Source organism: Electrophorus electricus, chromosome 4 (genome assembly GCF_013358815.1).
Source record: "Electrophorus electricus isolate fEleEle1 chromosome 4, fEleEle1.pri, whole genome shotgun sequence".
NCBI lineage: Eukaryota > Metazoa > Chordata > Actinopteri > Gymnotiformes > Gymnotidae > Electrophorus > Electrophorus electricus.
Window position 1 is genome coordinate 25,679,888 of NC_049538.1, and position 15,594 is coordinate 25,695,481.

The 15,594-nt window shown below is 36.2% G+C and overlaps 1 protein-coding gene across 1 annotated transcript; it reads left to right on the forward strand.

The window, feature by feature from the left end:
- Positions 1-1,113: 1,113 nt before the first annotated feature.
- On the forward strand, positions 1,114-14,810 carry cd151l (CD151 antigen, like). The gene is made up of 8 exons (XM_026999595.2): positions 1,114-1,325; positions 4,196-4,280; positions 8,249-8,440; positions 10,466-10,540; positions 12,823-12,927; positions 13,049-13,207; positions 13,709-13,795; positions 13,982-14,810. The coding sequence occupies exons 2-8, from the start codon at positions 4,197-4,199 to the stop codon at positions 14,039-14,041; spliced, it is 762 nt and encodes a 253-aa protein (XP_026855396.1). The 5' UTR covers positions 1,114-1,325; position 4,196; the 3' UTR covers positions 14,042-14,810.
- Positions 14,811-15,594: the final 784 nt, after the last annotated feature.

Genomic DNA, 15,594 nt, shown 5'->3' on the forward strand with positions numbered 1-15,594 from the left:
ATTAATTATCATTGTTTGGATTGTACATTTTCATGTTGGAAATCTGCCTCTGACGTATCACCTCAATTTGGACCTTGCAAATATGTACTGAGAACTAAATTCATTCAAATATCTGAAAATCTAGATGATTAATCCTATTTGTAAATAACATAGATAAAACTATCTAGCCATCATTTCAACCATAAACTTTGCGCCATAAAAAACTTATATTTCTACAAGAGATGTCTTATATGGCCATAATAGCGTTTGTGAAAAGATATATAAAACATAAAGATTTCATGAAACACACTGTGAATAAAGGGTGACACAAACAAATTGTATTTTTTTTTCTTCTCCAGAGACACCAAGTTGATGCATTATATTCAGATGATAGGGGTTCAGGACCTCAAATTATATATATATATATATATATATATATATATATATATATATATATATATTCCAATTGACAAAGTCTCTTGACTCTGGAAGAGAGTTAAGAATCACCATTATAATCTGTTTACACACATTTCTTAAAAAAAAAAAAAAAAAGGGGGGGGGGGGGGGGATAGTGCTATATACACCTCAGAGTCCAGGCTCTAAAACTAACAGGCTAAACAGTATCTTCTGATGCTACTTTTCAAATGGGCAACAATTCTTTACATTCAATCAAAAAATGGACATACCACCAAGATATTTTAACGTTAACTCATCCGATAACTTTTTGTTCATAATCCTATCAGATTACTTTCTTATTCCCACAGAGAAACTAGGTCCATAAACAGTTCGTAGCAGCAGTAACCAAGGGTCAAGTTAGTGTGATAAGTTGTGTAATCTAATTTATGTTTACAAACATCTGCACGCCAAATACAACCAGCACTTGTGAACCGCAGGAGACCACAGGTGTGCTGGCTGTCTAAATAAGGCGAATTCAAAAAACTTCGTACATGGTTTTCCTTTTTTTTTTCTTTTTTACGACACGTACGCGGGAGAAAATTATGAAGAAACGAGATGCACTGGTGTAAACGACTAACAGTAGCAAAAATGCTTAATATTTAAGTTCATCATCCACCTTCTCGTCCTAAGCGAGGCATGCGTAGATTGCCGCTGGCACAGAAAACTACAAACCACGCCCGACCAGACGACCTCGTATATGCTGAGACAGAGTGGTCCTTATCCACCCGAGCTGGGTGGGGTTTTCATAGTAGCTTTCGTTTTGTTTGTTTTTTTTGACTGCCTACCTTAGGTTTTATCGGAAGCTGGTTGCTTTGGGATAAAAAGAATCAATTGACATTTGTCATCAATTTACTATAAAGAGGAGTGTGGACCATTTTACCAAGTGCCAGGTAACAATGCCTTGATACATGGGATTATTTAGCAGACTGGCTAGCTGCTCAACTTCCTGTAGTTATCCGTTTCACTCTTATCTTCAGGTAACGTTAGTCGATAGTTAGCTAAAATAGCTCGACAAGCTTGTCTGGGTTGTCTGGGTTGTCTGGGTTGAAACTGACCTTAATACCGCAGCTAGCAAGTTAGATTACAAGATAAGATGGAAAACGTCTATCCAGGCTATCTAGCGAGTTAGTGTTAGATAGTACTGAGCTTTCCTACCGATGAGTTGTAAGCGGTGGAAGTAAAAGCTGTTGGCAATGTTGGCTAAATAGGTTAGCCTAATTTACGACGGCATTATACACAACCCAACTTGTTTAACTAAATTGATAGAAAAAGAGGTTTGGCTAAATATGTGGCTGGTCGCAAATATGAAAAGAAATATAACTATACTTGAAATTCAGATGGATTTGACGCATAGCACCCGAGCAGGTAACTTGGTTATCTAATCTAGTTAACTAGCTAGCGTGTCTGCATTTCATTGCTCAGTACTGATATTAACAAGTATCGGTATACTTGATAAATGTTATCTAATCCTAACTCAATTTCAGTTAATTTATCCCTGCACAAATGCTGAATTGTAACTAGATGTAAAATACAAAAGCACACAGTAGTTTAATTTAGGATAGCTTGTCAAGCGAGGGTGTCTGTGTGTTTGTGTTCGGGCTTGTTATATTTTTAATTAAAACTGGTGAATTATTATTACCATTGTCCCCAGAACAGTAAACGAACAAGGTTGTACAGACATAGCAGACCTAGTACTGAGACATCCTCTGCATGAGTAGAAGCATGTCTAAGATACTACTAACGTGGGGTCTGTCTAGCATATAATTACAATGACCGCTTTTCTCTCGAGCTCACACAAAAGTATTCTTTTTCGCTTTTTTTTCTTCTCTAACACGAGCCCTCGGCTAGTAACATACATACATACACACACACATATATATAATGAAATATTTTTTATTCTAATAAGTAGTTTGCGCTGGAGTTTATATTTTTTGCAGAGGTGTTCTGAGGAATGAATGGACAGTTGGGATTTTCCTTTTTATGGTCTTCTTGAACATTATTATTCATTGTACTGGTGATTTAGGCGACTGGTGGTTTAGGTGAAATACAATTTTTTATGCTTGTGGTGTACTTCATCTTCAGGTTCAGAGACTGCAAATATTAGGAGCACTATGCTGTTCATAAACTTGATGTTCTTAGATAAGAGTGAAGCTTAGCAGTTTGCTGCTGCTGTGATCTCTGTTCTGATATACACCAATTTAATGAGCCCTTGTGAATAGGACTTTGTGCTAAAAAATTGACAAACTCAAAAAACAAAGTTGATGTATGTGACAAACACGGTGATCTGAGAGTCTCAACATGCATGAGATCTCTGTGCTTTTTTTGACAAATCTTTTACTGCTTTGGCTTTTTCTGTGTGAAGAACTGAAACGAATAGAATGACCTACTTGGAATAGTGCATTCTGTTATAAACAGAGTGAATAAGTGTTTTGCAGCATGCATATCCCCATGTCCTATGACTTACCTACAGTGTCTGTTAAAATTGTTGTCTCTTTCCCTTCAAACTGAGTGTCTAGAACATTACATTTAACATATTGTAAGGTTTATAAATTCCCATGAGGTTTATTGAAATAAATTGTTACATAAATTTCCTTTGTGTGGTCGGAAATGCCATGCACTTGCCAAACTTGCCAAATAACTACTTAAGAAAACATTGCACAGTTGTACTAGATACCAAAGTAATAGGATCATCAGATAGGAAAGAGGTCATATTTTAAACTGGCTATTCTAAACCTTAAGAGCTCACTAAAGTAAAACGAATCTAAATCAGTTCATTACAGCTCTCGGCCATTTTTGTAATGATAATTCTGCATTCTGTTGATTTCACATTCACTGGGCTGCAAAACTAAAGACCAAGACACCATTGATTGTCTTCGGTATCACTGTTCATCACTGGCTTCTCTGAAAATAATCACATAACCTATGCTATTTTCTCTTTTCTATTTTTAGACATATATTTTTAGACATATCTGATCCTTTAAAAGGTGATGTAGGCTACTCCCCAAATCTTAATTCTTTTAAACTTAAATATTCCTAACGTTTGTCTTTTTTCTATTTCTCTGTATGCTGTATAATTTCACATTTTAACTTACAACCGGTGTTATCTGAAGTTTATATTTTTCTCCGGTGTTGTGGAAAGACTTATTTGAAGAGCGGGAGAGCTGTCCCTCTCATTATAATCTACTCCACCATAGCCTGGTAAAAAGCTGAGGCAGAAACAACAATAGGAGGACATCTAAGAGAATAAAGCAGAGGAATTCTTTGTGGGTAGCAAGTCTGGACTTGAGCAAGAAAGGTGGAGGTAAAGTAGATGACTTTGGTTGATAGATCTGTGGCATAAAGGTTTTGTACTTTATTTATTATCTTTTTGCACACATCACTGATTCAGAAACAGCAGTTTCAATGAGAGCTTGCTGGTGTTGGCTTGTGTTGTGTATCCGATGCTTGTGATTTGCCATTAAGCCACATCTTGGCAGGTGAAGGGTTGGTTGTTGGGCCAGCATCTCTGCTGAGCCTCACTTCATTCAACTAAAATTTTTGAGAACTAATGATTCATTATTACTGTTTCATAATACTGTTTTGGTGTTCCCTACTGTTGCAAAATCTAAAATGCAACTTTTATATTGCTTTTTTACGTGTTAAAGATTTTTCTGTCTTGTTATGTGGGAAATCCAAAATTGTCATTCATCATAAGCTTCTTGTAATATTCCTTGGATTGCATTGTTGCATTGTAAATAACACCCTTATTCTCCTCTTTTAGAATGGGGGCATATGACGAAAAGAAAGAGACATGTGGGACCGTTTGCCTGAAATACCTCCTGTTCACTTTTAACTTCCTGTTTTGGGTAAGGCTTGTTCTGCCACGTGTGTATGGGTGTCTGGTTCTACTCTGTGAGTTGCTGAATTTATTTCGAAGACTGAAAATCTAAATTCAGTACATATAAATAAATAAAATAAAGGTGTTAATGACCATTTAGCAATAAAACATCCCATGCTCAATATGATTTGTAAATTTATTGTACAAAAAAACTACTTTTGGTATATTAGGGGTATAAAAATTCATCGAAATGATTCGGAAACTGGCTTTAACATTAAAAATGCAAGTACACTGATCTACAGACCCCTGGATCATTGTAAATATACCATGAACCAGTTGATGGTCCCATTGTAAACTTAAAAATTTGTTGACTGAAGCTTTGCAGCTAATTCTACTTTAGTATAAACTAAGCTGTGGAAGACCCACTGATCTATCTTTAACAAGTCATGTTACTTACAAAATTATAATCACCTCTCTTTAACTATTCAATCTGTACTGCATCTCATGTCAACTTTATGTGAGTAATGTTACCGTGGAATGTTCCATGATGATGACACAGTTTACGGTGGAAAATTAAAAATCTAAAGTTTGCAAGACAAGATTTTATAAGAAGGAAGGAAAACTGAACAAATGTCTGACTATTTGTAAGGTGTGTAGAACAGTGATTAAGTACAGTGGTTGCATAACAAATCTTACTTCTCCCCTGGTGAGACAGCATGGTGAAACTTACATGGGCAGCAAAGGATTTGCGGATGCTAGTACAGCTAGCACTAGCAAGAATATGCAAGATATAAACAAGGATATTAAACACTTTTCAGCCACAACCTAGCCACAGCTCGGTGAGGTCTAAGGCAGTTAATGGCATCTGTAGCCCATTTTATTTCTTTATTTCTAAGGACTTACAACCTTGGTGTACTTGAGTGTTAGTTTTTGTGACAGTAAATATCTGAGCCGAACTACAAGATATCAAGTAGACAGCATTTCATTTTGGAGCTGCAAGATGCAAATTTTGCCACACTCATGTCAAGGGAACTCAGAAAAGAGGAAGTGGTGGTTACGCTTAATGAGGATGAAATCTGCAATGCTGAAGATGTCGTCAAGCTGATGGCACTTGTGACCACTATCATGTGTGAAGACAAGCAGCCCACAATTTCAGTGATTGCCCTGCCAAACTACAAAAGCACTAGTAGGCATCTGATGAAGACAGCATTCATTTAAGAGCTGAAGGTATTTGAGAATGACTTTGAGAAGGGTACATACATCTCCATGACCTCTACATTGCATCCGCTCTTGACCCTTGCTTCAAAACATCACTCCTGAGTGACCATGATGCTGAGAAGATGTTCACAAATGTCCACTGAAGCTGAAGCAGAACAAGATAAAACCCCAACAAACACACTGTTATTCACTTAACAGAAAATAAATTATTACTCTGCTTTCTAACAGTTACTAACCATCTGCTTTTTCACATATTGCTGTCACTGGCTGTATTCTGTGATTACTGTTACTACACTTTATTATCATTACCTGCTGAGAGTATGTACTGAATTGAACTATACTGAACACTGTTTACTGCCTACTGACAGTATACACTGGATGTAACCATACTGCACTGATTCCTACTAGTTAATCCAACATTTGAGTCAATGGTAAACATTGATTGTTAATCAAAGCTGTGATTTTTATATGTTGATTATTACAAGAAAGCAGAGGATACAGATTTTCAGGGACATTAGTTCAGATGCAGACAGATTCTGCTCAGAGAGACTGATCATGGGGATTCAGACAACAGTATAGATAGTCCCCCAGATCCAGGGGGAAAAAGTGCTTTTTATTCACTAATGTATAAACAGGTTAAGATTCTCAGGTAATAGTAAAGTGAGAGAAAACCCCTCAATAGTCACAACAATCAGTAATGCACAGTGATTTAGTATTTCATATGACAACCTTTCTCATAGCACTGGACCAGCTGTTTGGAGAAGTCCTCAAAGTGAGAGTGGCAGCAAGACATTCAAGGGTGAAGGCCAGTTAGGAGGTCTTGAGGTACAGACAGTGGAATCCTTTTCCCCTGAATGACAACCCACTACAATGGTGGAAAACATGGGTGAATCTACCATTGCTGTCATCACTTGCAAAAAGTAAAAAATAAAACAATTAAAAAATGAGTCTGTGTACCAGACACCAGTGTGGCATAAGAGTTTTCAGCACTGCAGGAGATGCAGCACAAGTTCAAGCATACATGAAGTCCTCCCTGGTGAGGTATAAACAGATTAAGATTCATATTTTGCAACAGTATGTTTAGGTGAAATATGTGTGAGTGTGTGTGAGAGAGTGCAAGGATACATAAATGAATACTTTTTCTAACGGGAGTAACTACAAAGCAAAAATGAGTGAAAATGGGATAATGTAGTTATTCTGTTTTCAATGTCTGTGGTAGCTTTGCATTGTTTATAGTACTAAAGAGTTAATACTGCATTCACACTATCAGGTAAATGCATGGCAGTCTTAAAAAATAGAAATTTGTACAGTAGTGCTTGCTATAACTACTGTTTGCTGGTTTATTTTATCCTGTACTGTTTTTTCAGTGCAATGTTGCACTAGTATTACTGTTGTTGCCTTCTCTTGAGTCTGCATGGCTTGACTGAAGCACTTATGAAATGAGAAAATGGATGACTTTGAAATTCATTATTATTATTATTATTATTATTATTATTATTATATCAACAGAATGCTCTTCCAGCTGAGCTGATAAACAACTGTCTAGTAGAATGTTTTTCCATCTTCATTTTGTTTTTCATTTTCTAGTTTCCTTCGTGCCTGTAGTGAAAATGTATTAGTAATTTAGTTTGCAGTGTTAGAGGGGCTTTGCAAAGTTATTTATTTGCAATGTACTGAATGGCTAAGATTTCTGTGTTTTATAATTTTTTTTTTTCATTTTATTTTCATAAAGTGAAACTTTGTTCATACAGCAAGTTTTTTTTTTTGTTTGTTTTTTTCCTGTCCAACTGTGTCTCCTGGAAAAGTAATAAGCACAATGTGGAATTATAAATTTGTCTTCCATTTTTTCCTGTGCCATAAAGTAACAATACTTTGATCACATTGATCTATTTGCAGGTAACCAATACCAGTTTTGTAGAATTTACTTATTTTAATTTGTACTGGAAAATTAACATTTACATTAAACACATATTAAGAACTGTATTAGAGTGCATCTTGTTGAATCAAATCACACTGAATCATTCCTTGTAAAAATATATCGTCCCTGGAATGTATCGGCCATGTATCTAGATGCATATCAGATCGTCTCATAAGATAGGTAGACACGCACCCATAGAGTATACATTTAGAGACTGTTGCAGTGCTGATATGCAAAATTTGTGTATTCTCTAGCACTTTATCAGTGGTAAATATCGTAAGTGTTCAGTATTTTTAGTTGTCTGACCATGCTTGACTCTGCATTGACATTGACACGCACAAAAATCTCAGCAGCATGGCTTTGCCTGATATATTTGTGCCCCCTTGACATCCAGACCCATGTCATTGCAATGACCATTTTATTGTTGTGCCAAGAATAGCCCTCCATAGAAATGATATCTGTACAGCTGTGGTACTCTGGCCAGAAACCAGCCTGTTATTTGCATGTGAGAGGGTGTCTGGCACACTGTGCATGGAACTGGAAAAGCTACCACCTGTAATTTTACACCTATAAAATGTATGAATAATGCATTTATATTTCCATTTACATTTGTATCATTTAGCAAATCATCTTATCCAGAATGAGTTATAGAAGTGCTTTATTGTCCAAACTGGAAAATGTATTCTTAACTAGTACAAATGGCTAGTGAATATAGTTCTCTCTTGTAAGAATGACATTGATTTACATAACATTGACAAAGCATAAATATTAGCATAAATTGGTGACTTTTTAGGCGCTTAACTGTTGATGTAAATATTGGCTTTTTTTCCTGGCCTTAAAAATTGTGTTTCTTCTCTTAGCTGGCAGGAGGTGTTGTGATGGCTGTAGGGATATGGACACTAACAGAAAAGAGTGACTACATCAGCCTGCTTTCCTCCAGGATCTATGCTGTGTCTGCCTATATCCTCATTTTGGCAGGGGTCATTGTCATGGTTACCGGAGTTCTAGGCTGCTGTGCCACCTTCAAAGAGCGAAAACAACTTTTAAGAGTGGTGAGATACAAAAACCACACGTGAACATACATGTAGACTTCCTATCACCAGTGATGTAAGAGGAGAGAGAAATGCAGTATTATCAACAAACTGTGGCAGCTAGGTATCAGTGCTTGATCGGCCATCATCACATAATGAAGACTGTGCACGGTTTTCCTACAGGAAAACTGCTAATTGGTTAGTAAATAAGAACCCTTTTTTTGTGCCTGGGTCAGCATTCTTTGGCTGCACAATGGCATTTTTTTCAGTGCACATATATGGAATGTGGAGTATTCTTTTACATAATTTATAATACATAATTATAACGTAGTTATTTACATAGTTATAATAGTTATACATCTCAAGATCAGTTTTGCATTGTTAAGGTCATCCAACCAGTGCTGTGTAATGGTGTAAGTGCAAGATGAAGTTAATTGATTCAATTAACATTCCATTATTTTTCTATAACTACTCTAAAGTGTATGTAAATAAATGTGTGGTTGCTATGGTGTAGTGGATAATAATGCTGCCTCTCCTGTGGGGTTCAATCCCCATCTGGGCAAGTGCTCTATGCTCTACCAGTAAAAGACCTTGGGCAAGACTCCTAATGCTACACTTGCCCACCTCTCTAACATGACAGAACATTGTATGACACTGAATAAGAGCGCATCTATTTCACTTTAATGCATCATCATTCCTATAATTAGAAAGGAGGGATGAATTTATTCCCTCTGGTTGATTAGCTTCCTTGGTGAAGTTATGACAGAACCTAGGACAAGGATCCTTTGTTTTAGGGTAAACTGCATATTTTTGTCATACCCAGAGACTCATGAAGACTGTTTGGGGAGATGGGATAAGTGGGTAGACAAAGTGTAGATCTTCATAAGTAGTAGAATGTAGTTCTGAAATTTATTTATAAATGTAGTAAAAGTGTATTGTATTGTGGTTGTTCTCTCCCCCCCCCCCCCGTTTTAGTTAAATTCTAAACATATTTGATAATCCATTTTTAGATAAAGACTATTGTACGTTGATGGTCAAATCTTTTAGTTGTCTCTCTTTCCAATTACAGTTATCTCATTCTAGGCACAAACTGTTTTTTGGTTCCATTATAACCTGGTAGTGCAGATCTAAACAAAGCATCCAGAGGTGTTAAATGTGGTTGTTTGATACTGATCCTTTCATTCAATCACTTTTGTTCTTAATTTACTCACTGTGTCATTAAACAGTACATAAATAGATAAACCTTCACTGTAGTCTATATTAAGAAGGACTTTTGCTTTCAAAATACCTTTTGGAAGGGTACAGTTTGGTTAACCACATCAAACGCTTGATTCTGTTATATACTATCAGTTTTGGCTTCATGTTATTGCAGACAAGTCCTCTTTTTTCCTTGCAGTATTTTCAGTGAACAGCTTGAGCTCAGTGGTGAGGTTATGGGTGTGCCTCTATCTCTCTCTCGCTCAGTGCCTTCATTAAAATGGTGCGGGTGGGGCAGAGGGGATGCCGGGAAGGGCAGGTTCAGGCAGGTAGAAATATGTGTGCCTCCATCCTAGCATCAAAGATCCCTCCAAGATGTGCTTGCCTTTCACAGAGAGGACGAGCCATTTATGCTCTGCACATTCATATGGTTGGGACAGATGAGGGCATGAAGTAGTCTGCTGGTTACTATGCAACAAATATTTAAGTGCAAATAGGTCGTTTGTTATTGCCAGCCCATTAATATGGTCCTGTTTACTTTAGGCCTTTCACATTAACTTTTATATGCAAAACCATTTGCTTTGAGTACTTTAAACAGTAGCTCACTCAAATCAATCAAGGTGGTTGGCTGAAATCAATCATTTTTAAATTTGTAAGAATAAGTTAAATGAATCGATGAATTCGACAGAGTGATATTTGGTCACATTTGCTTCCATTTTGGTCACATTTGCTTCCATATTTCATGGATCTTGGTATGACAACATTTTTTTACCACTGTTACATTACAGTACTCTCATTTGTTTTTGTTTTTTTGTACATTTATGCTCTTTTTTTATTTGGCTCTTATAGTACTTTGTCCTACTGCTGTGTATTTTTCTTCTGGAGATCCTGGCTGGAGTATTGGCCTACATCTACTATCAGCAGGTAAAATCTGTTCTTCCAAAGGGGGGGGGGGGGCTATATGATATGGACAAAAAAAATCATACCTCTATATTTATTCTATATACCTTGATAACAGTAAGAATATGACTATGTTTTTTGCACTTATATTTAAAAACAGTTTGCATGTTTTTAAATATAGTTTAATTATTTTATAACATATGGATTTGGAAAATGTAGTTGCTTTTAAAAATGTTTTACTAAGCACAGTGTCAGGGAATGCACTGTGTTATTTTACAATATGTGGGCTACATCAAAATGAGCTAAATTTACCCAGTCCAGTCCTCTTCCTTTAGCTGTAAAAAAAAATGCCGACCAAATAATTACAAAAGGCTGTGACACAGCTGATGCCATCACCACCTTTCACTAGGTTTTGTACATAAAACATACACAAAAGCTACAAATAAACATATATTTGTTAAAAAAAAAACCTTACAAGTATAAATGTGTAGAAAATTAAAAACAATACATATATGTAACATTTTGGCATATTTGCCAACACAGCCTGCTTCTAATAATCATTTAGCATTACGTTTGTAAAATTTCTAGTAATCATCTAGCATTATATTTAGAATATATGGAACTGAGCAGTCCAGAATTAAGTTTGTGGTAAAAGAGAAACTTCTCTGCTTGCTTGAGTGATTTATTTTTGGTCAGTATATGTTATGGAGAATCAGTAAGGTGTTCTTTGGTAACAAAGCTATACAAGACGTTTAAGCCAATGCACTCATATATTGTACTCAGATTTTATTTTTTTTAATTGCCTTTATTTTTATGGCAAACCCATATAGGAAAGTTTGAAAGAGGAGACTGGACAGATCAGAGAAAGCTGCCCATGAGTAGCAGCCCATGCCGTTATCAGTGTTGCAGGCTAACAAAGAAAGGTGTATTTAAGCCTTCTGGCCAACAGGTGATGCTCTTTCACCTTCTAAATTTGTGTTAACAGCCAATCACAACAGTAGGAGTTTGAATAATGTGCAATATGTAAATGAGATGTGCTTGTATTCTTGTTGAGATTTGAAGAAATGTCATATTAATGCTTCATTTTCTTTTCCTATGAAGTAGTTCCATTGAATTTCCCAAGCAGTTTTTTTAACTATCCAACAAAATTTGATTTGACCCATTTGGCTGATTAAATCATTATTCCATTTTATTTCTATAGTACCTTTTCCAGACCCAAGGTCACTTTAGAAAAACAATTACACAATGTTAATAAGGAGGAAGAGTACACAAGAAATTATTGCATTTTAAGTTCATTTTTAAAAGATGAGAGATTTGTTTTTAAAATATGAAAGACTTGTACAGTCATAGAGATATTGTGGAAGGACATTTCAAAGTTATGGGGCAGTAGCTCTATTTGATCTTATTCCCCCCTTGAGAGTGTGTTTTGGATCTAGTGTTTTAAACAGTGTAATATATGCAACTCTCTTGGATAGTTTAATATATGCAGTGGAAAGCAGAGAGGTAGGAACGAGGAAGAACTTTCAATGTTGTTTGCATGTAGTTCCAAGAAGCCAGTGTTATTGGAAGATAACAAGAGTATGTGTAGTTTTCTGTGTGTGATTAATTGGCTGAGCTGCTGAATGCTGGATTTATGCAGTCAATGAAAGGATTTAGGAGCAAGAAAATCCAGTAGTCTGGTACCATATTCTAGGTAAGATGTGATAAAGGCATGGTCTAGAATTTCTCAGTCATACAAACAGAGAGGGACATGTAATAGTACTCAGGTGGACACACATAACTACCTTTAGTTAAGGAAGTATTTTGTGTTAGGAAGAGTAGAGAGTCAAAGATAAATCCCAGGTTACTAACTGTATAAGGAGGTAATGCATGTTGGGAAGGAGAGTGTAGAGTCAAAGATAACTTTCATGTTACAAATGCAATTTCAAGCGAGAACTGTAACATCTAAAGCAAGAGTGCTGACCAGGCTGAACAGGGTCAGAGATTCCTAGATTGGAGTAATGACGACAGTAGAACAGCGTAATTAACTGTGTTGAAAGCAGCACTAAGATTGTGAAGGAGTAGAATAGAAGCAGAGTTGGGAGACTGAGATGATAATTGGATACTCTTAAGGTTTCTGTGTTGTGTTGTTAAATTAAAATTTGGTTCATGTTTTTCCTGCTTTTGATTCATGTTTTTCCCCTTTCATATGAAGTAGTTCCATTTAGTTTTCCAAGCAGATAAAAATAAAAATAATTGTTTGTATTTTCTAATTTTGAAATTTTGAAATTGATTCTGGTTTTATTTAATCTTACAAATTATTCTAGTTGAGTGAGGAGTTGAAGAATAATTTGAAAAATACTATGGTGCAACATTATCATCAACCTAACCAGGACCATGTCACCAAGGCTGTGGATAAACTACAGCAAGAGGTAAAATTTAATATAGCATGAAGCTGAACTATATTTCATGTAAATTAATTCGGCAACAATGTGCTGACAGTTGTATTAGAGCTTCACATGTCTTTCTTTCTCTGTCTTTTGTTTCTCTTAGTTTAAGTGCTGTGGCAGTAAGAACTTCTCAGAGTGGAGAGAAAGCCTTTGGATCCGCTCCAATGAAGCCACAGGCAGAAAGGTCCCAGACAGCTGCTGTAAGACCCCCACAGAGTACTGTGGCAAGAGAGACCACCCCTCCAATATTTATAAAGTAGAGGTGATGTTCATATTTTTTGTTCTTATTATCTTCAGTGATAGGTAGCATAGTATGTACATATGTATGCATTTATGTAAAAACAAAGCTTTGCCCAGGCGATGGCTACATGAAGTTAATAGAAGTACCATACAATGCTTGTATATGTCCCACAGATTCAGTCCAGCAGGGATCAGTAGTAGCGTTCCTAAGAACTTTAGCACCAAAAAAACCCCAAGTGGCATATAGTTGTTTTTTTTTGTTTTTTTTAAAGACAGATTGGATTATATGGTCTGTTGACCATTGACTATATGGGTGCTTATCTCTGAATTTTGTATCACACACAAACCTGATTTTAGATGTTTAGCAACGTCTGTTTACCTTCTTAGTGACTACAACTTGGTTTGGCCTTTTTAAGAGGTTGATATGTAGAACAGCATGCTGCTCTTACATGTAGCCAGTCTGTTTCAGTGGTGCTTCTTTATTAAGCCTTTGCGATAGACTCATTCTGAATTTTGTTAATAGGGCGGTTGCATCACTAAGCTAGAGAACTTCATCTTGGCCCACTTAAAGATCATCGGTGCTGTGGGTGTGGGAATTGCCAGTGTGCAGGTGGGACAAGCAGCATCTTGTTCTCAAACATCTATTCAAATGTCTTTGCGCTCACCCAGGTCTAATTTGGCGGAAAAAAAGATATGAAAAATTAGTAGCCAGGTTGTGATTGTCGTAATTCCTGTTCTTAATTTGGGAAGATTTCCTGGTCCATACGTATAACCCTTTTTCTTATCTTTATTTCAGATCGTGGGCATGATTTTCACTTGCTGTCTCTACAGGAATCTGAAAGCAGAACCATACTGATATTAATGAGTTGCAAGCAGGCCTCGAATATAATTTTATCAATCAATATTAGTTCACACTGAAAGAAGAGAAGGGTTCATTTGAGAGATTGCGGTGAAGAGAGATGCTGATACTAATGATAGCAGTCACATTTATTTACCACATCAACTTTGCAACCAACGTGCCTATTATGAAGTGAATCACTGTATGTTGTATACCTCTCTGTGTGGAGAAGAAGGGATCTTGAATTTATGACAGCCTTTAAATAACAACATTTGCATCAGTGTTTCTTTTAGTGACCATAGATGAAATCATATTTAAGTCATATTTAATGCAGGAATGTATTATATACATAGCTTAAGTGTCTTTTTTAAGAACTTCCAGTTGTTGCCAATGTTTTGTATGATTATTTTTATTGTGACACTGGTCTCTCTTTTTTTTTTTTTTTTTTTTTTTTTTTTTTTTTTTTTTTTTTACATTTTATAAAGTTAATCATCCTCATCTTGGTTTGTCTGCCTCATCTTGGTTTGTCAGAGTTTCCCACAGACAGATTATGCCTAGTGCTCAGACACCAACTCTGATAGTCACTAGTTTCATCCAAACTACATCAGAACCTAGAGGTTTTAATCAGGATTTTTTTTTAAATTGCAACTGTTAAAACATTTAATATAGAATAGTGAGCTTATTATTTTTAACGTACACAGCAAGAGTGCACTAATTTGTTGCAATTGTTTATAGCTGCTTTTCCCCCTAATATGTGTAATACCAGTAATAAACATCAATATTACAAGCTCTTTCGTACTTTCATTTAAATATTTAAATTAATCTAGCAGACCTTAGCAAAGGAGAACCTATGCAGTCTAGGCATTGTCACCTTGAGGAAGGTGGAGCAAGCCTAGATAATGGGCTTGAATTTCAGGGGTGGGGGGGACCTTCACTTGCCAATATTTATTTATTTATTTATTTTTTGCTCCAGAAAAATGTCAAGCCATGGTAAATTCTTCCAAGTGGCTCCTTTTGATTTTGGCTGTTTTCCTTTTTTTTACTATCCACTTGATGCCTCATAGCTTCAGTTATATTGAGGGTGGGACTCTGTTCTGCCTAGTAAGTCTTCAACCAGCCCTTAATTGTGTTTGAATTTATTATCATTAATGCAGCTTGAGGAGAGGTTTGTGAGTCAAACCTGTGTTCTTAACTCCCTCATGAGATATCTAATATAACTTTTTGGACAACACATACTTTTTAATGTTTGGAATTAATGTTTTATTTTGAGATCTTGCTAGATGTAGATAAACACTTCCTACTCAGCAGTGTAGCTTTGTGAGTGACATGATTCCTGCACACTGCTTTCAGTTGGTGATAGCAGTAGCAACTCCTGTGGCTCACCTAGTAAAGCTGGTGTAGCATGGTGCTGGTAAGTCCAGGGTCGGGTTTGATTCCCAAGGAGCACTTGTTTAGTCACACTGATAGTTATGTAAGCCGTTCTGGATAGGAGAGGTTGCCATAAAGGTGGATTTAATAATCTACATTCACATGGAGCTCACATGCCTTCTCACACTTCCTGTTTTATTTCA

Coding starts and splice junctions, on each gene's coding strand:
- cd151l (XM_026999595.2), top strand. CDS start 4,197: ATGGGGGCATATGACGAAAAGAAAGAGACATGTGGGACCGTTTGCCTG. Junction 8,441..10,465: donor GAAAACAACTTTTAAGAGTG/GTGAGATACAAA, acceptor TGGCTCTTATAG/TACTTTGTCCTACTGCTGTG. Junction 13,796..13,981: donor TGGGAATTGCCAGTGTGCAG/GTGGGACAAGCA, acceptor TCTTTATTTCAG/ATCGTGGGCATGATTTTCAC.